Consider the following 27,830-nt stretch of genomic DNA (forward strand, 5'->3'; position numbering starts at 1 on the left):
TCATAACATCTGCCCACAGCAATGATAATGATTAACGACCACGACCGCTCTGACATGAGTGATACGACATACGATAGCAGTGATCATAAGTAATCTACCCGCGCGGGTAGGTACCACCGCCTTGCCTACTTTTGCCGTGATGCGTTTCGGTTTGAAGGGTGGGGCAGCCGTTGTAACTATACTTGAGACGTTAGAACTTATATCTCAAGGTGGGTGTCGCATTTACGTCATAGATGTGTCATAGACGTAATGCGTCATAGACGCATTACGTCACAGGTGGGCTGTGAGCTCGTCCACGAATATAACAATTAAAAAAAAAAAGTAATTACAGTACCTTAGCCTAGCCGTCAGCCTGACTCCAGTTAAATTGAAGATGTAAATTTGGAAGAATATCCCCACTCCGGTTAAGACGCCCACCAATATGAACAGGACCGCTATCATGTTGGTCTCGCCCCGGACCCACTCGTCGTTACGATTCTCCAATAACTGTTAACATAATCCCAACAAATTATCTATATTCTTTGGATTAACTTGCTATAAAGCTGCTGTTTGGGTTGTTATATGGAGAGTAGAAGTAAGGAGCATAATCTCAGTATATTAAAAAATGGGAGCAAATTAAGTTGGCGCCATAGTAGTAAATGGAAAGATTTTAAAACAGCGCTTTAAACTAACAGACTTCAACCCACATATACTGAGACCTTAGAACTTATGTCTTAGGGTGTGTGGCGCATTTACGTTGTAGATGTCTATGGGTTCCAGTAATCACTTAAAACCAGGTGGGCTGTGAGCTCGTCCACAAATTTAGGCAATAAAAAAAAACCCAGCACACTTCACTCTGTTCAAAACTTCTATATACCTACATAGCATTTCCATTTCCTACACTAGCGCCATTTCGGTGAGTCTTCCAACAATAATTACAGGTGGACACTTTGTCCCATTTACAAGATGGTGCTCCTTATCTCTACTCTCCATAGTTTGGTACAAGGCGTTTATATAACGTTGGTAGGATCCCTTGTGAGTCCGCACGGGTAGGTGCCCCCACCCCGCCTATTTCTGCCGTTAAGCAGTAATGCGTTTCAGTTTGAAAGGTGGGGCAGCTGTTGGCTATAAAAACCAAGAATTAGAACTTATGTCTCTAGGTGGGTGGCACATATACGCTGTAGATGTCTATGGGCTCCAGTAACCACTTAACACCCGGTGGGCTGTGAGTTCCCACCCATCTAAAGAATAAAAAAAAGAAAAGCGAAGTATATTCGCATAAGCTCGTCTTATTCGTTTTGTTTTGGTAACAGCAACCTAAAACAAAGGCATTGTCATCTACGGCCTTTGCCCTCGTACGTCCGGTACTTTTCAAGCGCAATACATTGCATGCCGCGAAAATACATCAATAATAAATTATTTTTTCCCCCGTGACCTTTATAGTGTCGTAACAGGAATGTTCTATCTACATTTAACGAGTAGCTTAAAATTAAAAATACAACAGAGCTAGTTGGATTCTCATACGGTTGGCCGATGACATGATGAACGCCGCAGGAATGTGTCGAGTGCGAACAGCGGAGAACTGGTCACTATAGTGAACCTTGGGAGAAGCCCGTGTCTAGCCGAGCGGGCGTCTATACCGGGCGGTCTTAGAATTAGAGCTTACCCCGTAAGTTTCGCCGAACAAGATCGCGAACATCGGGAAGGAGGAGCCTACAGAGAAGGCGGCTAGGACACCGACGATCATCAGCCACTTCTCCGGCTCGCACAGTTTCATTATGTCCCAAGTCGTCGGTTTGATCTCCTCCTCTTTGGGCTCATCCAGCATCACACTGTCCTCCGAGCCGGAGTCGTCTTGGGTAAAATTGCTCTTGATCGAGTCGACGGAAGCCAATTTTTGTAGTTTGGGCTTCCGGATTCTCGCATCTAGTCGAAAAAGTAGGAGTTAATCATGAATTCCCGTAAGGTTAGAATAATCATTATGCCGATGGGACTTTGAACTCACTATCCGCGTGAGCTTCCTTCATGTCGTCAACGACAATATTCATCTATTTGTTTTTGTTTTGCAATGTTCTGTGTGTGTTACTCATTGGTCAACCTGTGACATGTCGATATTGTCTTAAAACCTGTCATAGTGACGATCCCGTACATTTACTGTTTACAGCTCACATTCCATTTCAATAAGGACTGAATTCAAACCACAACCAGACAACAAATGCGCGCTCCACATTAAGTGGGGACATCAATTAGTTGTTGGCTGGTCAGCATTAATTAATGTTTTTGGATAATCAAACTGCGCTGGACTTATGGCCAAACCATTATAGCTTTATTGAATCTATTTTAAGCTCCTAATAGGCACCTGCGAGCTGTATTCCACCTGCTTTGTCATGAGGGGTTGCCTACCCACACGGACAACACAGTTTGAAAATCACTTACCTTGATCATCAAGACGTGACCCTGACTATCTTCGGTCTTTCGAATCAAAACAAATCAAATTGTTTCATTGAATAATTTGTCTTTTATTTATTTATTTATTTATGTACATACAAGAAAAGAAGTAAGTAATAGGAAAATTATGTACAAAGGCACTGCTTATTTCTTTAAGAAATCTCTTCCAGCAGACCTGCGAGAGGATTATGAGAATAATAATTAAAAGTGATGAGTGTATGTAGAACAGCCAAAATAACAAATACAACATGAGAATTATAATGCACATACACATAGCAAATATTGTTAAACTTGAACACAAAATATTATAAGTAACACAGTATATACGAAGAGTATAGAACAATTATCATTTGTGTGTGGTAGACATATTTCTACGAGGCTTAATGAACAAATAGAGACTTACGTTTCTGCATGTCGTTGCTTGAGGCGGCCCCTGGCGCCATACTGGGCTCATTCTCCAGCACCAGCTGGTAGTACCGACCGCGCAGCGACATCAACTCCTCGTGAGTGCCTTCCTCGATTACTTCTCCCTTGTCTATGAAGACTATGCGAGACGCGTTCAGTACGGTCACCAATCTAAGCATGATATACATGGACTCTGATTATTACTGGTGGTAGGGCCTCTTGTGAGTCCGCGCAGGTAGGTACCACCGCCCTGCCTATTTCTGACGTGAAGTAGTAATGCGTTTCGGTCTGAAGGGTAGGGCAGCCGTTGTAACTATACTGAGATCTTACAACTTATATCTCAAGGTGGGTGGCGCATTTACGTTGTGAATGTCTATAGGCTCCAGTAACCACTTAACACCAGGTGGGCTGTGAGATCGTCCACCCATCTAAGCAATAAAAAAAAATCCTTTTACAATTTTGTTCAGAGAGAGCTAATTGTAAAATGACGTCATCGCCATTACAGAGTGCGAGAGAGATAGCGAGGTTACTCTGTACCCGATGTCCGATGTGTACCTGTGCGGACTTTTTGGCGGGAACGCGAGTAGTGAAGTTGTGTGATTTGTTTTATTTTGTCTTTTTAGTGTTTCTTCAGGCTTAAATGTGTAATAACGGCGGTTAATTAACTGTTTAATATCTGTGAACGTGTACAAATGCGGGAAAATGAAACAAAGCCGCTGAACGTAACTTCTCGGGATCCTCAAAAAAGTCCACTGAAAAAATCTCAGTAAATGACCACTATTTTACTGAGATTATATTTCATCACATATCATCTCATTTGTAAATTTAATTCGTTTTTAATCATTTATGTTATGTCACGATTAGTTTCCTTCGTGTTTTGTTATTCATAAACTGTAAATAATTAAAACGGCGAATAATAAAAATCTTATTACTTGACGCTGGCTAATGCACAAACCGTGCCGAAGCCAAAAAATAAAGAATGAGAATTAGGCATCGTAAGGGATTTTAATAGAACTAAAACATTATTTATGAATGACATCTAATCTCATCTCATATCATTTAATTTCATCCCAGTTGATTAATATCTCAAATTAATCATATTCATTTCATTTCATATTATCCTTTTTCATAAAAATAAGAATATAAATTAAACTAAGACATGACTTAAAGGTCTTAGTTATACTAACTGACTGTAACTGTAACTATACTTGAGACCTTAGAACTTATATCTCGAGGTGGGTGGCGCATTTACGTTGTGAATGTCTATGGGCTCCAGTAACCACTTAACACCAGGTGAGCTCGTCCACCCATATAAGCAATAAAAAAAATAACTTTGAACCTTTCGTTTTTATTGTGCTGTTTTTCCGTTGAAGATTCGAGTCGTTCTCTAAATGCGCTGATGATGTATGTAGGGGGATTTTAATGGATTAGATACGCCGCCTCACCCATCGAAAGACAAAGAGAATAAGTCGTCACTAACTTTAACAAATAAGAACAAAGTCTCAAAAGCGCAAAATCCAGAAAGTTACCAGGTCATAAAATCCCTTTAAAAAAAGATGTACCTGTGCGAGACCATGACGGTGGTGCGTCCGTGCGCGGCGGCGTCCAGCGCGCGCTGCACCTTGGCCTCGCTGTGCGAGTCCAGCGCCGACGTGGCCTCGTCCAGCAGCAGCAGCTTGGGGCGCCGCACCAGCGCGCGAGCTATGGCGATGCGCTGCTTCTGTCCGCCGGAGAGCTGGGCGCCGCGCTCGCCTATGGGCGTGTCGTAGCCCTGGACAATATTACAACTATAAACATCGACGTGAACCTTCAAATGTTCGACCTTATAATGGCATACGAGGGTGTATCTAAATGAAACTAACTAGCATTGATCTGCTGTTCATTTCAAATCACTCGCGTTCAATCTAGATTCAAAGCTATTAATTAGGTAGTAGTAGTAGTGGCTAGTATTTAGGAGGCATCCGCTTACAATAAAATACTAACTGCACCCGTCCGCTTCGCTGGGCATTTAAAATTAACATTATTATGTCTCACCCCCACAAAGATTCTCATCATTAACGCCCCCGCATCTGGTGTAGAGAGGCCAAAACTCATATAAATATTAGTCTATCCATTAAGTACATGTATTTTCTACATGGATACCAAGTTTCAAGTCAATCGGATGGATGGTTCAGTAGTTATAACGGATCATCCGTAAAAACCGCTGTGGATTTATATATTAATATAGTATCTATACTATAGATGCTACCTAAATTTGTTCAGGGACTACCCACCCCCTCGACCTCGATCCACAAACTTGGATAGGGTAGGTTTTTTTATTTTTTTATTTTATTTCTTAGATGGGTGGACGAGCTCACAACCCCCCTGGTATTAAGTGGTTACTGGAGCCCATAGACATCTACAACGTAAATGCCGCCACCCACCTTGAGATATGAGTTCTAAGGTCAGAGTATAGTTATAACAGCTGCCCCAACCTTCAAACTGAAACGCATTACTGCTTCACGGCAGAAATAGGCGAGGTGGTGGTACCTACCCGTGCGGACTCACAAGACGTCCTACCACGAGTAAAAAACCATTTAACTAAACACAGAAGTGGACCGTTTGGATTGTCCACAATCATGATATACCGCACAGACGAAATTCAAATTCAAATTCAAAATCATTTATTTCAACTTAGATGTCAGTATGACACACTTGTTGAATGTCAAAATACAAATAACAATGTTAACTCTACCACCGGTTCCAAAAAAAGCCACAGTCCTGAGAAGAACCGGCGAAACAAACTCAGCGGGCTTTTTATTTTTGTTTTTTCTCAAATATTTTCTTTTTTTTAAATAAATAGAAATATTCACAATAAAAGAAAAAACAAGTCAAAAAAATACAATTAAAAATAATAATAATAATAATGAAAAATGAAAAGGCCAGGAGCGAGCGCCTCATTCCCACGTAGTGCCATCTAGTAAATAATCCTTAACTTTATAATATGCCTTGTTGCACAAACGTTCCTTAACAGTTTTCTTAAATCTATGAACAGGTAGTAGTTGAACGTTTAGTGGGATCTTGTTGAAAAGCTGTACACCCAGCCCCCTAAAAGAGTTGCTTATTTTCTTAATTCGAGCCGCCGGCAACGCAAGCCTATGTTTGTTCCTAGTGTTCACATTGTGCAAATCGCAGACTCTGGGGAATTCTTCAATGTTTTTACGCACGTACAATAAATTTTCAAAAATGTATTGGGACGCTAAAGTTAGAATTTTGATTTCTTTAAACTTGTCCCTCAAGGAATCCCTCGGGTGCATATTATAAATAGCACGAATAGCCCTCTTCTGCAGGATGAAAATCGTTTCGACATCGGCAGCATTGCCCCATAGCAAAATGCCATAGGACATAACACTATGAAAATAACTAAAATAAACCAGGCGTGCCGTATCTTCATTAATATACATTCGTATTTTTTTTACCGCAAACGCTGCAGAACTAAGCCTACTCGCTAACTTGCATATGTGAGGACCCCACTGCAGCTTGGAATCAACTGTTATACCAAGAAAAACTGTCGAATCCACAAGCTCCAGTGTCTCTCCACTTACAGTAATATTAGTGTCAACTTGTCTAACATTAGGTGTGGTAAATTTTATACATTTTGTTTTTTTGTTATTTAATAACAGATTATTAACACTAAACCAATGTACCACGCGCGAGATAGCATCATTCACATCGTCATAATCTTCCAAATGTCGTTTAATTTTAAACAATAATGATGTATCATCAGCGAATAATACGACCTCGTGACGGGTTTCAATAAACTTAGGTAAATCATTGATATATACAAGAAATAGGAAGGGACCCAATATGGAACCCTGAGGAACACCCATATTAAGTAAGACACCGGAAGATCTGGTTCCTTTAACGTCTACTTTTTGGATTCTTCCGGATAAATAAGATTTAATAAGTTCTAATGAAACGCCCCTAATACCATAATGGTGTAATTTCCTCAACAATGTATTATGCTCAACACAATCAAAAGCTTTAGATAAGTCGCAGAAAACCCCAAGGGCATTATGCGACTCTTCCCAAGCCTGAAAAATATTTTTAATGAGATCTACACCTGCATCAATAGTTGACCGACCTCTAGTGAATCCATATTGTTTGTTATGAAGCAGGTTATTGGAATTGAAGTGGTTCAAAAGTTGTTCCAGAATAATTTTTTCAAAAATTTTACTCAATGTAGGTAGTACTGAAATGGGCCTAAAGTTAGAGGGGTCAAAAGTACTACCAGATTTAAATAAAGGTATTATTTTACTATATTTCATTAGATCAGGAAACACACCACCATCAATACAGTCATTAAATATTGTAGCAAGGTAAGGTGCAATTATATCAATAATGGATTTTATAACATTAATTGAAATTCCCCATAAATCACCAGTTTTCTTAATATTAATGAGCTTGAAAGTATCAATTATGTCCTTTATATCAATATTTGTGAACTTAAAGTTAACACTGCATTTATCAACATGATTTTGCAGTAATGATTCGGCGACGGTAGGAGATGAAATTAAAGATTTTGTGGTAGAAGCTGGGATATCAGCAAAGTAGTGCTCAAAGGCACTGGCCACTTCTTGATGAGAAGTTATTATTCGATTATTGATTTTTAAAGTTAATTCAGCATTGCTGTTTCTGACATTCCCAGTCTCCCTATAATATAACGCTTAAAATAATCTTCAGCATTAGGCAGCAGATTGGATGTGCTCTTGATAATGCTGATGTTCATAAGCCTCGATGACCATTTACCACCAGGAATGACAAAACTCACAGATAGCTCGACCTCACTCCACAGGCTCGCATAGGTTAGGTGTGGTCCGTTAATGGCCCTTGGGTCCGCGGTCTGCTCCCAATACCTGTAAATCATCAAGTCCCACATACCCCGCACGCGCCCTAGGCGCGGGGACCTCGAAGGGGGTTCGGACCCGGCCCGAAAAAAAAAGGGCCCGTAATACCCAACAAAACTTACATCCGGCAATTTCCTTATGAAATCATGGCAGTAAGCTTGTTTAGCGGCTACGATGACCTCATCATCAGTGCAAGATGGATTGCTCATTCTGGAAATAAAAATTTAATTTAATATCAAACGACCACGTCCTTTCGAAATTGTTTACTATCGATTTTGCTCTTTTGAGACTTTGTTCTTATTTGTCAAAGTTAATGACGATTTATTCTCCTCCGTCTTTCGAGGGTGAGGCGGCGTATCCTATCCATTAAAATCCTCCTACATACATCAACAGCGCATATCGAAAAAGACTCGAATCTTTGGCGAAAAAAACAGCACAATAAAAAGGAAAGGTTCAAAGTTACTATTTTTTTGCTTATGTGGGTGGGCGGGCTCACGGTCCACATGGTGTAGAGCGGTTACCGAAATCCATAGACTCATACGACGTAAATGCCGCCATCCACCTCGAGACATAAGTTCTAAGGTCTCACTTTTAACAGTACAACGACTGCCCTGCCTTTCAAATCGAAAGGCGTTACTGCTTCACGGCAGAAATAGACAGGGTGTCTGGGTGGTGCCTACCCGTGCGGACTTACAAGACGTCCTACCACCAGTTACTTGGCAAAGTCCTTACCGGATATTCTCTTTGATGGTCCCCGCGAACAGCACTGGTTCTTGGCCGACGACAGCGATGTGATTTCTGAGGTGCCTCACGTTCATGGTCCGCAAGTCATGGCCGCTGGCCCTCACGGAGCCCTGGTCGGGGTCGTACATCCTCTGTAAGAGCTGCAGGACCGTGGACTTACCGCAGCCGCTCGGACCCACCAGCGCTATCGTTTCGTTCTCGTTTATTTTCAGATTTAATCCATTGAGAACCTTAAACAGATGGGCAGTCCATGAAAAATATACATATTTGTTTAAGGTTTGTTTAGTAGGCTCTTGTTTCTTTACGAATATGATTAAGATGAGAGAAGAGACAACATTTTATTTTTATTACTTAGATGGGTGGAAGAGCTCACAGCCCACCTGGTGTTAAGTGGTTACTGGAGTCCATAGACAACTACAACGTAAATGCGCCACCCACCTTGAGACATAAGTTCTAAGATCTCAGTACAGTTACAACGGCTGCCCTGCCCTTCAAACCGAAACGCATTACTGCTTCACGGAAGAAATAGGCAGGGTGGTGGCACCTACCCGCGCGGACTCACAAGAGGTCCTACCACCAGTAAACAAGATTATTGCACAAAACTTTGCTAATGTGATGTTTAGTTGTATTAAAGGCTTCAAACATAAGCAAGTGATGTATTACAAACCTGCACATCCGCTCTCGCCGGATATCTAAAGACCACGTCTTCCAGTTCCAGGTCTCCCTTGAACTCTGGTTTGGCGCCTTCCGTGGAGAGACTGTCAATAGTCGGTTTCCTATCGATGACGGCATAGACGGAGGCCGCAGAAGCTCGCGCGTTCGCTATGGCCTCTAAATGAGGAGCGGTAAGACCAACGTTCTGAGCCCCTTGGAGTACACTGAAGAAAATCTGCAATACCGAACTTTTCAATTTATCCATCAAATTTACTAACCGGGTTTTTGAATAATATTCTTAAACACTTGGAACTAGCATTTGTTTGAATATATTAGCCACAAGATAGTAAACCAACTTGTCGCATATGCAGTTTAGTTCGATTAAGTTGGGCAGGGTTCGGAAGGCTTGTCCTTGAGGAGACAATTGCATGTGGCGAGAAACCAGCGACGGATTGGCAGGTACGTCTACTTCTCTCTATTACCTAGCCTCGGCCTGCCCCTCTTTTTTGTTCACCTTTTGGCGATACTCGCCCCCGCAGAAACCTCAAAAAATATAGACCAATACACCGCCGAGGTGAAAATTTGTAAAGTTTTTCCCACTAACGTCAGACAGGTAGCCGAAACTCATACCAAATCCCTATGCAGCATGATAATAGGATAAGTTGCGCCCACCCCATTTGATATGGGATAAGGGAAAGGAGTAGAAGTCGAGTAATTCGCTTACAATCATCAACACAGCTGGAGTGTACACAGGCGTTTCCTGGTGGCGAGACTTCAGGATGAGGCCGACTCCGTACCAGAAGGACAGCGCGTATGTCCCGTATATAATGAGCCACATGACCCCGCTTCCGAAGCCCGAAAATATTCCTTTACGTGTCCCCATCTTGTTCGCCGGCTCCAAGCGGACGCTGTACCTGAAATCGAAGACCTAGATTCGGAAATGGTGCTAAACAATTCTTCTTGTGCCACTACATTCAGTCGGCATCGTAACAAATGATCTTTTACTAGTTCTTGGTCTATTACAGACTTTCTTCATCTTGTTCAAGTCATTCTTATTGTATCTACGGATTTAATATTAGTGGTTGCCATGAGGTCGAAATTTGACCACAATAATTAAACAATAAACAAAAAAGGATATATGCATGTGTGTGTGTGTGGTACATGGTGCTGTGTGTCATTTTTTTTACTGATTTAATGTATTTTTTATGCATAATAAAAAAAATTAACATTCTGCACTTCTCTATTATCTCTATAAGTGGGAAATTTCATACTCCTCCATCCGCGCAATTTTCGTAAAAAAGGGTAGGTACAAAGTTTTTGCTTCACGTCTTAGGTGGGTGGGCGAGCTCACAGCCCACCTGTTGTTAAGTGGTTACTGGAGCCCATAGACATCTACAACGTAAATGCGCCACCCACCTCAATATAGCTACGTATATAGATATATGTATGTGATGTGCATTTGTTTATAGAAAGAGCCAGTAGCGAAACTGCATTGCAAATCTGCAGTAAAGTCATGACAATTTAAAAGCGTCGAAGATTTGCTGGCTGTAAATTATTTTAGTTTGGATTAAAATGTTAGCTTAGTTCAGTGGCCATTTACGGGATTTTTACGTCTGCGATTGACAATTCAGGATACGGATTCGAGGAGGTAAACATGCTAAAATACTGAAAAGTTTGCAAATTTTAGTGTTTTGAATTATTTATTCGAAAATATAAATTTTAACTATTCCGTGCTGTAATTGTGCATTGCACTTGTATTTTTTTATAATTTAATATAATTATGTATTTTACTGTTTTTATTGTTTTTGTTGCAGTTATTGTTTTTATTCTAAGTTTAGATATTGATTGTCTCTGGTACTGTTATTTGGTACAGATTGGTACTGTTAGGCATTGCAGAGCCGGTAACCCTTTCCAAGCCTCGTTATTTTTCTTTTAATTATTGTTTAATTTTTTTATTCATGTTTGGAATAAATGTTTATTATTATTATTATTATTCAAAAAACATGGCCGATAAAGCGCTTTTAAGGTGTTCCGAGGAGCAGGAGACTAAAAAAATACCTTTTAATTTCTTTCTCTTCGCCTCCGAAAGCAACGACAGTTCTGATTGAAGACAGAACCTCTTCAGCCACGATACCAGCCACACTATAGGCTTTCAGCTCTTGCGTCGTCAGCGATGACTGCACCTAAATTTTTAAACCGAAATAGTCGTCATAGATTCGTTCGCCCTTATGATGACAAACCTAAAGCCACGTCTATCAATTATTCTTCGAATCATTTCCAAAGCGGGGTATGGTTTGATGCGTCATCAGGTACCGATAGCATAACAAGATTTAGTAGAAAACTTTGAACTTCATTTCACAATTAAATCAATTGAAATTACTCTCTATTTATTTATTTATTTATGTATTTATTACAAGGAGAACCAACAGCGAACTGACATAGTATAATAATATAACAAATAATAAAACAAAAAGCCAATTAGATTAAGGTTCTCACCAACACTAGAGAAACAAAGAAATAAAAAACAATAAAATAATAATGTATTTAGGAGGGACTTAGCTGTAATGCTATTATGGTATACAGTACGCCTAATAGTAGCAGTAACAATACATTTGCCTCACGGTAGAAATAGGCTCGACTTTGGTTCTTTTGCGAACTCAAATCTGGTCTTAGCAGCTTATATTACATTAGATAGAGTTCAGATTAAACAAATAATAAATTATGGGATTCTGGTATAATGTTGAAGTCGTCGTGGCTTAAAAGATAAGACGTCCGATGTACTCGTATGGAGCGACTGTGCCGGTGTTCAAATCCCGCAGACAGGTAACAACAATGTTTCTAATGAAATACGTGCTTAACTCGTAAACACAGATGTCTTCACCAATGAAGGACTAACATCGCATTAGAAAAATTAAAAGACATAATTTGTATAATTTCGAATGGTAGGGTATTTTGTGAGCCCGCGCGGATAGGGACCACCACTTTATCAATTATTTTTTTGTTGCTTATATGGGTGAACGAGCTTACAGCCCACCTGGTGTCAAGTGGTTACTGGAGCCCATATACTTCTATAACGTAAATGCGCCACCCACCTTGAGATATAAGTTCTAAGGTCTCAAGTATAGTTGTTATAACGGCTGCCCCACCCTTCAAACCGGAACGCATTACTGCTTCACGGCCAAAATAGGCGGGGCGGTGGTACCTACCCGTGCGGACTCATGTTTCTGCTGAAAAGGCAGTAAAGCGTTCCGATTTGAAAGGTGGGGCAGTTATACTATGGAACTTAGACTTACTAGTCACGTCTTAAGGTGGGTGATGGCCTTTTTTTTTTATTGCCCTTGTTGGCAGACGAGCACACGGCCCACCTGATGGTAAGTGGTTACTGTCACCCATGGACTTCAGCAATGCCAGGGGCAGAGCCAAGCCGCTGCCTACCACATTTACCTTGTGAATATGATTACTTTTTTATATCAAAATTCAAAACATATTAAGCACTAACCTTTGCAACTATAGCGGTTGTTGCGATCACCACCGGGGTACAAGACAGAATGACCAGCGTGAGCTCCCAGCCATACACGAACGAGATAATGACAGCGGTCACAAAGGACATCACCAGATAGATGAGCATGGGGACTTTCTCACCTATACCCTCGCGAAACTTCTCCAAGTCACTATAAGAACGATACGATTTTAATAGAAATTTTGTGAGGACACCTTTTTTTTTTCCTACCTAATCTTGCCTTGAGAGGCTATATCAGCGTCGCCTTAACTAGTAGGTAAGCTCACGGGGCTCAAACCTGACGACGTTGCTAACACGAACCCTAGCAAGGGCCGTGCTTCGCAGAATCTACCACCGGATCGGAAACGCGACCCACTGAGAAGATCCGGCGAGAAACTCAGTAGGCTGTGTCTGTGGATTAATTTACTGGTCGAGCCCTTCGTCGCAACGACGGGTTGAACGAGAACGATGACTGGTGCTTGAGGTATATAAAAGCACCGTTAGTGGATCGGGAGGATCCGAAATGACGTGTTTTGGGCGACGTCGACTGCTTTCTATTCTGTCCGCAGGATCGGGATGAGGACACCACTGACTATATATAAGAATGAGAGAGAGAATATACTTTATTGCACACCAAAACACAATTAACATTAAAAGGCAGTCAACAAGCAGATACATTTGTACAATAGGCGGTCTTATCGCTAAAAGCGATATCTCCCAGACAACCGTTTAATTTACAGAAATTCTAGAAAAGATAAAGATATATTCGTAGCAGGTATGTTGTTGTCCCTTGCGGTGTACTATTGGCAATACATTATTATAGAAAATATATACATACAATAAATAGATACCTATATACCGTTTACATATAATAAGAAATAATTATTTGATTTCTATACCCTGTGTGGGTTTTATATAATTACCAATATACATACTTATAATATACAATAAGTTAAATATTTTCAATGTAATTTTTTAATAGATGACGAATGTGTGGCCGTGTAATAAAGACTACTACTTACTCAGAGACCTTGGTGGCGAAATTCATTGAGGTGTTCAAGTCGTACCAGGTCAGGTCCTGTCGGAGGACCGCTTGTAGGAAATGCGTTTTTACCCTTTCAATCTGAAAAGAAAAGAAGCAATTCGCTTATCAGATTTCTGTTGCATTGTTTCACAGCACCGCTGCAAGTGAAACACTGTCGCTCTGTCAATGGAAGTGAAACTTCGCCGTTATGTCACTCACTCACTCACTCACTCACAACTCACTCACTCGCTCACGCATTCACTTACAATCTCATTCACTTTTTCTTTTCTACTGGTGGTAGGACCTCTTGTGAGTCCGCGCGGGTAGGTACCACCGCCCCGCCTATTTCTGCCGTGAAGCAGTAATGCGTTTCGGTTTGAAGGGTGGGGCAGCCGTTGTAACTATATTGAGATCTTAGAACTTATATCTCAAGGTGGGTGGCGCATTTACGTTGTAGATATCTATGGGCTCCAGTAACCACTTAACACCATGTGGGCTGGGAGCTAGTCCACCCATCTAAGCTATTAAAAAAAAACTCAACCACTCACTTATCATTTACTTACTCACTCATTCACTCATTCACTCACTCACTCAGAGCTACGAGGCTTGTGGAGAGTATTAAGCAGTAGGCAGCGGCTTGGCTCTGCTCCTGGCATTGCTGAAGTCCATGGGCGACGGTGAACACTTACCATCAGGTGGGCCGTACGCTCGTCTGCATACAAAGGCAATAAATAAAAAATAAAATAAAAAAACTAACCTGTCTCAACGCTGTAACGTTGAATAGGTCCACACTTATGGCACCAATTATGAACTGAGCTATGGAGAACACCGTGCATCCAACACCGAACGCTTGCGAGTCTTCGATTAATGCCAACCTATTCTCTTCTCGGCTGGCGTTCGTCCTGTAAAACATTCGAATATAAGAAGGTGTGCTTCTTCAAACATCTTAAGCCTACTCGAAAAAACTATTTTACAGTAGGTATTCAAAGTTTGAGCACGATTTCTGATGGATTCTTAATTTTGTTTAAAACGATTTCCGTAAAAAGTCTATTCAAAATGATGGTAAAATTAAGGTCCTCTTTCTCAGAAAACAGTAAAATTACGAAAACTAAATATTATTTCGCCTAGAGCATTTTTTGGCAATTTCCTCACTTTAGTTTTAAAAGAGATAACCTTTGTTTGCGTCTTTGTCGTATGCAAATTGCCTTTATTTTAATTTTTCCACACCCTGTATAGCAAGCACTAGTCTATAGGGTGTTATTTCATAGTTTCCAAATCTATACTCACAATATTCGTCCACCACCGAACATCGCAATGGTTAGAGTCTTCCCGGAGGTGCCGACCATCACAGTTCTGTCGATCAGTAGCGACGTAAACTCTCCATATATGATAACTCCTATTGGCACGAACAACCCATTCAAGCTGGCCAGGATCACACCCGTGATGAGTAGCAAGATCTCCCATAATTTTGCGTATCTATACTAAATATAGCACGGTATTTATTCGTATTTATATCGTTACTAGGGCCCGCTCCGGCTCTGTTCGGGTCTTTAACAAAAACTTCAACGATATTTGACCTTTTTGTAAATAATAATGTGTTCTACAAAGTTGTAGTACATTGTTTCATTCTATCATCAATAGTTTTCGCAGGGCACGCGATGTAAAGAATATTTTAGGTAATTTTTTTACACCTTGGGTTACATCATTGGAGTTTTAGTAAGGATCCCAAATTTTTTTTAAAAAATGTTATAGCATATGTAACTCGGGAATAGTGTAGCTTCCAAACAGTGAAAGAATTTTTCAAATCGGTTTAGTAGTTTCGGAGCCTATTCAAAACAAACAAACAAATCTTTCCTCTTTATAATATTAGTATAGAAGTATAGATTGATGGTGCAGTGTAATGCGAGTCCGTTTGGGTAAGTACCACCATCATGCCTGATGATTGAAGGTTGTAAATATCGTTGTACGACGCTATTGAGGTTTCGACCTCATTTCTTAAGGCAGAATTCAACCTGTGGATGCGAATGGTTTCGGGCAATCGTTTCCCCATACCCTAATGCAATAATATGACTTATAAACATTTGAAAAAAAATTGAAAAGACGAATGATAGAAAATGTCTTTATTGAGACTTTGACCTAAGTGACAAACTTTCATGTTGTGACGTGTGATCAGATTAACAAATGATTTTTTAGGGGATACAGTGAGCTACTTTATCCACCAACCACCATAAGTTTTCAATTTCGGTAATGCGTTACCATTAATCATCGAAGTTTTACGACGTAGGTATTCTGATAAACAATACATAATTTGCTAAGATACCCAAGGGGGAACGCACGTTCTTCCTAGAGTGAGCAATGACCACTTTCGCTTCCCTAATTACGCTTAGCGTAACCACTTAGCTCACGTAATGAAATACGTACTCAACAAATGTTCACGATTGACTTCCACGGTGAAGCAATAACATCGTGTAATAAAAATCAAACCCGCAAAATTATAATTTGCGTAATTACTGGTGGTAGGACCTCGCGTGAGTCCGCACGAGGTAGATACCACCACCCTGCCTATTTCTGCCGTGAAGCAGTAATGCGTTTCGGTTTGAAGGGTGGGGCAGCCGTTGTAACTGTACTTGAGACCTTAGAACTTGTATCTCAAGGTGGGTGGCGCATTTACGTTGTGGATGTCTATGGGCTCCAGTAACCACTTAACACCAGGTGGGCTGTGAGCTCGTCCACCCATCTAAGCAATAAAAAAAAACCATTTTTGCATAAATCAACATTTTTCTACAAGTTTCAGTTTTTATTTAGATATCCACTAGTCATAGACATAATTAAAATTACTTATTTATACGGCAGTCATCCGGGACAACCCAAAACTGTGCTGCATTAGAGAAACATGAGAAACAAAATATAGTGGATAATAAACGCGAGATAATAAAAAGAAGCATTTTTAGCCTTGAAAGTATTTTTAATTATGTCAAAATAAAACATTCGTTATATTATAAATACGGTTTACTTACTAATCGTAACCACGAAACCGGTGTGCTTTGTAATAACTCTTCTTCACTGGAATTTTACATAATACACTTTTATATATTGTATGTAAATATAAAGTCGCAATACCTAAATAGTGTTAGAAGCTAATCTGGCTTAGCGAAATGCAGAGCTGGCGCTGTTTCTAAAGAGTTGCGCAGAGTTATGATCGACAAGAAGAGACCACTCAATTTGAGTCTAATTTAATGAGGAAATGCGTGAAAAGGACTCCCGTGGAAATACTATATGTCTGACTAACGTTACAGTGATATATCTTTTTTTATATTTTATTCGCTTTGTATTAGGTACATGAAAAGTGTAAATGAGCGTCTTAAAATGACAGTACCTGAAGATGTTTCTACGTTCAAATATACTCCTTGACAGAAAATATGTAGTGAATTAAATAAATAAAAAAAAAAAACATGGGTTTCAAGAGTGGAAAATATCAAGTAAATTTAACATTCATCTAGAGAAATTGGCCTATAAATGGCGGAGAAATCTGCTAACGTACATAAAATACATGCAGTCGAATATAGGACTTCCTTCGTTTTTGGCGTCGGTTATTTTAATAAAAGCAAGTAATCAAACGTTGTTCATTTAACAAATCTAAATTTTCTCTTGTGTTTTGGGCCTTACAACATACATACGACACGATACAACATGCATTCGGACCTCGAATAAAGTATCTTTCATGAAGTTACCCAAAAGTCACTAATCACTTGACCAGGGATCAAATTTAAAATATTGATAATATTATACAAACCAATTCTAATTTTTGTGCTTCAACTAACTGTTAAAATAGTTTATAAAAACTAACAAAGTACGCTTTTATAGAAAATCCAACTTAAAAAAATTAAAATAAATTTTAATAAATTTGAATTAAAAATAGTGTAAGAAAAACAGATTTTATTGTAAAAAAGCGTGGGGTGCTTTTCAGGATATTATCAAAATAACCCTTCTACTCATATCTGTTCATAAAATATTTATAAATACTGATACCATGCAATCCACGCTTTTTTTTACAGTAAAATCATTTTTTCTTACACTATTTTTAATTCAAATTTATTAAAATTTATTTTCTATTTTTTAGTAGGATTTTCTATAAAAGCGTATTTTGTTAGTTTTTTTAAACTATTGTTTATTTTTCATTTTTTAGTTGAATTTCAATTTTTATTTTAATATTAAATTGTCATCGGTCCTTAATAAGTATACCAAATTTCGAGTTAATCCGACATTTTGAAGGGGCTCAAAATCATGTTCAAAGATTCCGTTACATACTAACATACATACGTCTGAAGCTAATAACAGCGTATTAAAAATAGTTTAGAAAAATAAATTTATTTAGCCCACTCATATGTCACATCGGATGGTAATACGTCGTGTTAAATCAAATTGATAATCAAAACGATAACAATGGAGATGAGTGACTCTACTCACGCCTGCTTGTTGAGCGCTTTCTCAGCTAGATAAGCGGAATGCTGAGCTAGTGTTTGGATGGTAAGCGAGTTGGATCGCCAGCCGTACGTGAACGCCGGCCGCTGCTCGCTGAGACGTCGCTGCTGGAAGTTGGTTACGCTCTTTGAGGACTCATCGCGTTTCATTCTCAGGCTAACCGATCTAGAACAACACGCAACAGTCTCCTTTAATGCGACAGGCCCAAAGGTTTTTCTCCTGTTTCGTTAATACCGGATACATGGACAAGTATACCCAAACTTGGAATAAGACATTTTTAGATTTTTTTCCTACTTTTGGCTTCTTAGCCGGACGAGCAATACGGTCCACCCGAGTGGTTATCGTCGCTCATGCAGCAGCACGTCAGCGATGCCAGACAAGTCGTTGAGTAGGTACTCTTTGAAAACCTCATTTGCAAAAAAGACAAGGCAAAGCGTTCAGGCAACGCCGAGGAGGGCTGTTCATCCCAAAGCCACATAATAAGTGCAAAAAATGATGCCTCTTACTTTGAGATATGAGTTCTAAAAGTCTCAGTATAGTTACAACGGCTGCCCCACTCTTCAAACCGAAACGCATTACTGCTTCACGGCAAAAATAGGCGGGGCGGTGATACCTACTCGTACGGACTCGCAAGACTCGCAAAATACAGAGATAACCGAAGTATTTCCGTAGGCCCAGAGGTTCAAAAACAAGCGTGAGAGTTGTTTTGATTTTTTTTTTATAATAATTGCATTAATAAAGACCAAATGATTATGTTATTTTGTTGCGAGATTTAGATTTTTGATACACGTCATTATCACTTAACCGTTTAAGTTATTTGTGGGTAGCTCTTTTTTATATTTGTCGGATAAGTTAAAGTAAGTAATATGAGCATTATAGAATGTGTTTAAAAAATCTACGCATTATCTTGAACTGTCATCCGATTCTGAGATAAATTAAAAAATTTCAACCTTCTGGCTAACTCTGAAGTAATGCTGATTGATTAGACATTCTAGGTGTCTCGAGATTATAGGAAGCTATTTAGTTTGTGTTCTCTAGATAGATAGTCTAGGTGTACTGCACAACGGGAACCAACTACAAAAACCAACCTAGTCACTCCAAAAAGTCTCAAGACACTTCAGCCGCTAGTGTTTGTTCAACGAAGCGATGTACCCTACTGAGTTGGTTTTTTTACTTAGCAGACCGATGTTCCGAACGTCAATCGTTTGTCTTAATTTCAAAATTTTGTGTTTAGTTTAGTGACCAGATCTTTTGTAGTTATTACCACCTGACTACGTCGGAAATTTGGCACTACTGCTTGACCTTTCCGGTCGGAGACCTAAAGGTAGATCCAAGACAAGGTGGAATGATGTAGTGCTGAAGGACAAAACGGAATGCAATGTTGCTGACGACAATGTCGAAGACAGAGCGAAGTGGAGCAGTAAAGTGAGGAAAACTAACCTCACCACCATGTGGGTTAAATATCTGGGAAGAGAGAGATCTTTTGGAGTTTGGAAGGAAAGAGGCCTAGGGGGCGTGGTCCCATGCGCTGGTCCGATCAGATTAAGACGACTTTGGAATCCAGCATCAATATCGCTATCCACTGCGCGGAGGACAGAAGTGAATGGAGGAATATAGTTCTAACAAAAGTGCTTAGTAAAGGTCACTACCCTTAGGACTGAGAAATACGACGCACGGAGGAGGAGGTTAGATTTACGATTTTGCCAAATTTAGTCTGTTCCCAGATGGATTGGTTAAGTGGGCTGGACGTGTTGCCTTCGCCATTTATAAGCGTTTTACACAAATCGAATACTGAATAAGGTTAACAAGGTAATTTAAATTGCAATGATTCACTTACTCGATCCATTACACAAAAGTTTTCTTGTTTCTACTTAAAATATATCTTGAACTTCAACCCTTAACATGCTAAATTGAACATTAGAGTTTTACTCATTGTCAGTGACAGAGTACCTCGATCTGTATCTTTTGACACGCTGTCAGTGAATGAATTTTAAAAACGTTTTTCAGTTTTACTTTCAAAGGTTTCGTTGTCAATGGCTTTTTGAAAATCGATAAACATAAATAAAAACATCCGAATAACAGCTTTCTGTTACCCTGTTAAGTACAAGGATATATTGAAACAAAATAGGTAACTTTTTTAGAGAAATAGCTTTAGGTAATTATTTCGATTACGAAACCCATTACTATTTCATTGCAAGAGTTTTTGAAGTAACAATACCAACTGACTATTCTTTGCTTTGATTGTCCTAATTTATGGTAACATATGGTATGGCATATGGTTAGAGATAGAGATAAATGGAGCGAAATTGTGACACGATGGTATCCTAGAGAAAGCAAAAGGATAAAAGGTAGACCGCAAAAAGATGGGATGACGACATAAGACAGGTGGCAGGCGTCACATGGAACAGAGTGGCTCAAGAAAGACATGAGTGGAAAGGTTGGAGGAGGTCTTTGTCAATTGGCAAACAGATCTGCAGAAAATAAGAAAAATTCAAATAATAGACTAGATTAAAGCTTACATAAAATTTTAGTTTTCTTTATATTATATTTAGTTATATCATAATTGTAATATGGATCTCAATAAAAGGCTATTCAATTCAATTCATGGTAACTTGACCGACCAAATAAAGGCAGCTCTAAAGGGTCCCGTCAACGAGTGCACCAGAAAGTCCCCGGTATGCGACGTCTTGTGAAGCGCACCACCACCCAAACTGATGACCCCGACCACCCTCCCAAGGGTGCAAACGATTAAGAAGATGAATGGTAACTGCTCACATGCCAACATGAATACATTAATAGTGCTATACCAGAAACTGATGCGAAGTAACCGGATAAACAATGCGCGAAGCTCAAGAAGTACTCAAACAAAATACAAATATCCATTTGATACAGTAGAATGAGTAACTCTCTCCTTCTCTTCGATTTGGTTTCCTCAATACTGACGGTCGTAACCGCCTCTGCGCAGCAAAAGTTTAAGTTAAGATAACACCAGAATGCGTACAAAATTGGTCTTAGTTTTGACGTTTTGGTACTTTCATATCTTAAAATGTTGCATAATTGCCCCCCGTTTTTTGCGATTCTTCTTCGTGTCTCATCCTCGCATGAACTAATGAAGAACTCTAGAAGATACGAATATGATTGTAGGATAGGCTTTGTCGCAAGCCAGCAAGGTGGTCTATCGAATTGCAAGAGGTCCTTAATTTGCATGACAGACGGATGCCTGCTTACCTGATGTTAAGACCTCATAGACGTTAATTATAACCAGAATGGCGCAACTCACCTTGGGGCATGAGGTCGAACTATCAATTGTATTTTATATCGCCTGTCTCATCCTTCAAACTTCAGGATTATGGTGAAGAGAAAAAAATAAACATTATGCCTTGGCTACGACTAGAAACTGAATGAGCTTTTGGTAGCAAACGCTTATAGAACTGCTCAAAAAAAACAACCGAGTCTACGTTAAAAAGAAAATAGGATGTGGTCTACAAAATAAAATAATATATTTATAATAATTTAAAAAGCTTAAATACAAAACAGAAATAACAATTAATTAAAAAAAATATTCCTTTCATACTGGTCAGAACATTGGAGCGAATAATAAAATTATACTATTGTCGTTGGTCATTGATGCCTGTGTATTTCAAGTTACTGCTAACGAAAATGACGTTTGAAAATTCCATTACACACAAACAAACATACTAGTGGTAGGACCTCTTGTGAGTCCGCACGGGTTGGTACCACCACCCTGAATATTTCTGCTGTGAAGCAGTAATGCATATCAGTTTGAAGGGTGGGGCAGCCGTTGTAACTATACTTGAGACCTTACAACTTATATCTCAAGGTGGGTGGCGCATTTACGTCGTAGATGTCTATGGGCTCCAGTAACCATTTAACACCAGGTGGGCTATGAGCTCGTCCACCCATAAAAGCAATTAAAAAAAACCCAAGCTCAAAAAAGCATGTTAAAACGTTTGGCGATCCTAAGCAAATGACTGCCTATAAACTAAATTCTGTTCAATGCAGTTTTGCAGACAGCGCGCCCCAAATACCAGTACCAATATGATTTAACAGCTGCTTGCTGCTCGCGATATGCACTCAGACAAACAAGGCACCGCGAACATTATGTTCCTAATTAAATTTAGATCAAGGGCTAGACAGACGTGAATGAGGCTGATCGAAATAGTACATTGTCATGAGCCAAGTACCGAATAACTATGTTTTATTTTCGAACACGTTAAACTAATTTATGTCTTAACAATTGAGAATAAGGCTGCGATTCTCCAGTGAAGATTTCTGGCTGTTACGTAATGCGCTTTTGTCGTGAATGTTACGCAACCGGCATTCATGTCTTAGGCGTCAGAGATGACGTCATAATGCCGTAGCTTGGGCTAGCGGCTAGAGGGATGGAAAAACGTGGGGAAACTTTGAATAATGTATTAGTATTTTTTTGTACAAATGAAATTGAAAGTACGCAGATTTTTTGTATAAATTTGTCTACTTTTTTAATATTAGACCATAATTAAAACACCTCTTCAATAATGTTATTTATTTATTTTCATAATTATATTTTGTTAAGTATTTATCTTTTCAGGCCCAATTGACTTGTTTTTATTTTGACTTAATGTTATATTTGCAACATCTAGGCAATTTGGATATTTTAATAGATAATTTAATATTTGTATTTATATGCTTTTGCCCGCGACTTCGTCCGCGTGGAATAGCTACTTTGGCATAACGATAAATTTTCACCCGCCTCTTCATTTACGTAGAAAGTGAAAATATTTTTGAATAATAGAATGCTAAGGAGCTATTTAAGGTACCAAAATCACGCTTTTTAACCGACTTCAAAAGAGGAAGTTATCAATTCGATCATATTTTTTTATCCTTGTATGTTAACCGATTTCTCGAGAATGCTTGAACTTATTCTGATAATTCTTTTTTCTTTTCTTTCTTCGAAACAGGTAGACTTCCCGAATGGTCCTGTAATCATCAAGATCTGGTGATGGGATCCCCGGGAAATCCAGAAAAATCTATAATTGTCAAAGCCTATCTTGAAGTGTTTTGGGTGTTTCAATGTTGAAATGAATAACGTATTTATTTGGATAGGGATTAATATCATCCTTATAAAAACACCTTCACAAATAATGCTTTAATTTAGAATAAATTTGGGTAGCATAAAAAACGTTACACTGAGCCAACCTTTAAATATAGACATATGCTGTTCCGACTTTTTTTTTTAATTTAAAGGGGAACAATTTTGTAATACATTACTTTAGCGAAACTTTAACTGTTTCCGCAGCGCACGCAGCGGAATCTCTGAAAAGGGAAAAATACCCGGATTTTAAAACGTTCTTTATTGGTGCTCCGCTTGTGTTGGTCTTAGCATGACGTTACATAGCCTATATATAGCCTTCCTCAATAAATGAGCTATCTAACTCTGAAAGAATTTTTCAAATCGTACTGGTCCGGTGGTTCCTGTGATTAGCGCGTTCAAACAAACAAAGAAACTCTTCAGCTTTATAATGTTAAAAATAAAATAGATTAGGTCTTTACCTACGAAATTACCGCTTAGTTTACAGTAAGTTAAAGTAATCATTTTATAAACATATTTTTTCTCTCAATCAAAATATGCGCCCATAGTATCGATGCATCTCTCCTAGCGCAGTGGTAATTTTTTAATGCCTTTCTTGAAGACAGGTATACAAACACACATGCCAACAAGCCCTACAAAGGCGTTTTGTAAGGCCTCATGTAATTTTTTCCGACCAAGAAAGTTGTCCAAACTTTGTAATGTAAAAGTAGAGATTCGTCTCTACTTTATTTACCTTACGTTCGTTGATGTGAAACATCTATAGCCGCACGTAAAACCGATTTCTGGCGTGGCGACGCATGCCGTGGCGACCCGTCGCCATGCGCAATCGACTGTGCGATTCTCTCCCACTCGATCCGGCGTTAAGCCATCTCTCTCGCTACACTGAGCTCGGATACCTATAGTGTATACTCCGTAGTGTATACAGTGTTGTTTACTACAGTACACATAACCTGTGTTTTACTTGAAAATAAATAATTTTTTCGTAATATTTTATTTTATCATTATGACATATTTATTTCCTATCACAATCTGTTCTTTTCTGCATATTACTTTTACAAAATAATGTCGATGTTTCACATCTGCCAGGCGTCCCGTGACGGCTCACTTTTTTTTTTACCCTCACGATCACTGTTTGGTGGTCTAGTGTCGATATAAGTCATCACAGATTATTACCAAATTGCACTAGCATTACTGTGGATATGTACACTGAGGAACTGGTCACAAAAATGGAGAAGCTCGCCAATCTCCGGCTAGTCCTGATTAATCGCTCCACCCTACTGTTTCTACACGACGCTCGACTTCATATGGTACAACAAATGACCCAAAGCTACAAGAGCAAGGTTTGAAAGTTTTACGTCATCCATCGTACTCACCAGACTCTGCCACTGGAGCAGAGTTCATCCTTATTAACTGGAACCGCTGCGTTCGTCGGCATTGTGTTTCAAAGATCTTTTCTGCCACGTACCATCCGGCTTTGGAATGAGCTCCTCTCCACGGTGTTTCCCGAGCGCTATGACATGTCCTTCTTCAAACGAGGCTTGTGGAGACTACTCAATGGTAGGCAGCGGCTTGACTTTACGACTGGCATTGCTGACGTCTATGAGTGACGGTAAGCGCTTATCATCAGGTGGGCGGTATACTCGTCTGCCTACAAAGGCAATAAAAAAATATAAGAAACGCCGACAGATTTCTGCCTTTTTCCAAAGATTCGACAAGTTGTTGACAGGGAAAATTTCAATGTCAGAGAGGCAGCACAAAATACAAAATGTCTTTGAAGAGTTTGGGTTTTGTATACCCGAATTCTTTAGATGGGCATTGAAAAATTACAAAGCCCTGGCAGAGATGCGTCGAAACTATGGGCGCAAATTTTGATGGATATAAATAAATAATATAAAAAAAAACAAATTTCTTATAAACTAAAAGGCAATTTCATAGCTACAGACCTAATATTTGTTCTTCTAATTTATTTTATAATTATTTACGTGTATTTTGCTTCTTTACAATAAAATATATGCTTTGGTGTATATTTTATTTCTATAAGAATTAAAATAATATGTGTTTCAGTCACGTGAAATATGTATTTCAGGAACAAATGTATGTCTTTCTGCTTGACCAGTTCTGTTCTTTGAAATAAATGATGTATTAAGTATACAACAAGGAAATTTATATGGGAGTGTCGCGACCTGCCGACGCCATGCAAATAAATTACTTCCCCTTGTGCATGAGAAAAATTAGGTCAAGATGTTATAGTCACTGTGGATTTATCTATGTATTATACTTGAAATAGATAACTCTACTATATAACTCTCAATATATGAGTCGTCTATTATCAAAGGTGGCAATCTGTGCATTTGGACAAAAAATTTTTATTGATATGTCAATACAGATTGATTTGAATATAATCGTCTCCTTCAAAGAATACGGTTCAAAACCTGCATTAAATAAAGGTTAATAGTTAACCTGTTATTTATCTAAGATGTCGTTCCGAAGAGTTTTGTGACTGCCAATGGAATACAAAGTCAATAATTCGTTTTTCTGATTTACCAATCATTGTCCAAAAGTCAGATTGCCGGCTTTGATAATAGTCGACTCATATATAGCGTTATAAGTCCACTAAATATAGTAGTAACTCATATAAATTAAAATCGTGCTCTTTGAGAAAATAAACTATTAATAACTTATTCCTTGTTGAATTTTTAAAAGGACGATAATGATACTTCCTACTAAAATATTAGTAATTCTTATATTCCTCCTAACCTTAATTATTTATTCATGTTTTCAATATTCAATATTGGGATAAAGCTCTTTAAGATCACGTGGTGAAGAAACTTACGAGTCACGATGATCGTTTGTAACACTACCAAGTAAAAACTTTAGCATTACGCCCAAAAATTTCGAACCTTAGGGTCGACTGCATATTCTTACCGAAAACTTTAAAGTCATTCTTCCGACACGTTTACTAAGCAAAGCACTTACGAACATTAAAATGTTCGCCTTGCAATAACATATCAAGGTACATTAAGCTAACATAGTGCGTAACTGTGCTGAGTCTTTAGAACTTATATTTCAACGTGGGCGGCGGCGTTTATGTTGTAGATGTTTATGGGCTCCAGTAACCACTTAACACCAGGTGGGCTGTGAGCTCGTCCACTCATCTAAGCAATAAAAAAAAAGATGTACTGGACCAGGCTAAGGCCCACCCTGGGCTGTAAGATGATGATGATGAAACATTAAACAGACCTAACCACATATTTTAGGTAGTAGCTTGGCTGCTGTCTTTGACGCTGACTTTTTACCATCAGGTTGGCTGTGAGATTATTTCCATACAATGGCAATTAAAAAAAAATCGGTTGTCTGTAAAGTCGGTTTTTTGACGATAGTTGAACGTGACAACGTCATAAGAAAATACGCCTCAGAGCGAGGTAACGCCGCATGAGTCATGTTTTTTCGTGCGTGCAGCCGGCTCCATCGAATTATAAGACGTTGTCACGTCAAAAAAAAACTTAACCTTAACACACGTTGTGTGTGAAATACTACATATGTATCACTCCATATAAAAATATAAGCGCACTAGTTTTTCACGGAAGCATTGCGCATTGCAGTACTAGGCAGTAATTTGATGATTAATTTAAAAGAAGTCAGAAAGCACAGTGTTTTGTGCCTTCTGTTATATTTGAAGTATGATTAAAACTATGTTTTTAAACTATTGTCTATGTATGTTGGTATGTATGTATGTATTTATTTTGGTAATGTAGTTAGAACCTAGTGTTTATTTTCATGTCTATAATTCTTTAAATTATCGCCATGTATCTTATATCTTTAAACGAGCAATTCTTGTATATAAATATATCAAATCAAATCAAACCAAATAAAATAAAATATTCAACATAAATGAAAGTACATACTTGTTGAACGTCAAAAAGAACTACCGCTTGCTAACTATATATATAATCTGAGTCTCGGAAACGGCTCCAACGATTTTCATAAAATTTATTATACAGGGGATTTCTGGGGCGATAAATCAATCTAGCTAGAATTTATTTTCAGAAAATGTAAAATATTTTTTTTGTTGTTCGTGTTTTTAATAATCAACTTTATCGATAATCAACTTAAACATAAACTTCTTTTTTTTTATTGAAATAAAATAACGAATAATATAATATCAATATGTAATTCGTATTTAAATATAATAAAAATAAAACAATTTATCAAAAAAAAAAAAACGTGTATTGCTTGGTCATCCTCTAGTTAACTTTATCACAGCTACGCTTACTACTTTTGAATCTTTCCCTTCATCAACGAGGGTTACGAGGGTTGAACAGAATGCCTGCATGGCGTTAAGTTCGCCATTGTACAATGTTTTTGTGCAATAAAGAAATTTCAATCAATCAATCAATGTTTACAGTTATCCCGTTTCTTATTGTCAGTATTTTATTTCCAGGTAGTGGATGGAGCTGAGAGGCCCAGGATCCGTTCAGGTAACTTGGGACAGGCCTATATCCAACAGTGGACATAATAACGCTGTTAATGGTAATGATGATGATGATATTATTTCGAATGTTTTACTATTTAGATGATCACGGTCAGATTAAACCGTAATAATAGCCTTAATTATAT

The 27,830-nt window shown here is 38.6% G+C and overlaps 1 protein-coding gene across 3 annotated transcripts in view; it reads right to left on the reverse strand.

Moving 5' to 3' along the window:
* The window catches only part of LOC101741850 (multidrug resistance protein homolog 49), a 42,920-nt gene that overhangs the window by 11,194 nt on the left and 3,896 nt on the right, over positions 1 to 27,830 (reverse strand). Inside the window, exons 1-16 of one of the 3 annotated variants that reach the window (XM_021353168.3) lie at positions 19,959 to 20,091; positions 18,107 to 18,286; positions 16,657 to 16,702; positions 14,927 to 15,120; positions 14,397 to 14,541; positions 13,638 to 13,738; positions 12,616 to 12,787; positions 11,175 to 11,299; positions 9,841 to 10,030; positions 9,130 to 9,351; positions 8,451 to 8,692; positions 7,841 to 7,928; positions 4,395 to 4,603; positions 2,831 to 3,003; positions 1,646 to 1,905; positions 335 to 486 (exon numbers count right to left, since the gene is read on the reverse strand). In XM_021353168.3, the coding sequence (XP_021208843.2) occupies positions 335 to 486; positions 1,646 to 1,905; positions 2,831 to 3,003; positions 4,395 to 4,603; positions 7,841 to 7,928; positions 8,451 to 8,692; positions 9,130 to 9,351; positions 9,841 to 10,030; positions 11,175 to 11,299; positions 12,616 to 12,787; positions 13,638 to 13,738; positions 14,397 to 14,541; positions 14,927 to 15,120; positions 16,657 to 16,702; positions 18,107 to 18,270 (2,483 nt within the window). In that variant the 5' untranslated portion in view covers positions 18,271 to 18,286; positions 19,959 to 20,091. Of the gene's footprint in view, positions 1 to 334; positions 487 to 1,645; positions 1,906 to 2,830; positions 3,004 to 4,394; positions 4,604 to 7,840; positions 7,929 to 8,450; positions 8,693 to 9,129; positions 9,352 to 9,840; positions 10,031 to 11,174; positions 11,300 to 12,615; positions 12,788 to 13,637; positions 13,739 to 14,396; positions 14,542 to 14,926; positions 15,121 to 16,656; positions 16,703 to 18,106; positions 18,287 to 19,958; positions 20,092 to 27,830 lie in introns of those variants that run through there. The other 2 variants (XM_038015506.2, XM_062672009.1) reach the window with 2 other exon arrangements.

Source organism: Bombyx mori, chromosome 14 (assembly GCF_030269925.1).
Source record: "Bombyx mori chromosome 14, ASM3026992v2".
Classification (NCBI taxonomy): domain Eukaryota; kingdom Metazoa; phylum Arthropoda; class Insecta; order Lepidoptera; family Bombycidae; genus Bombyx; species Bombyx mori.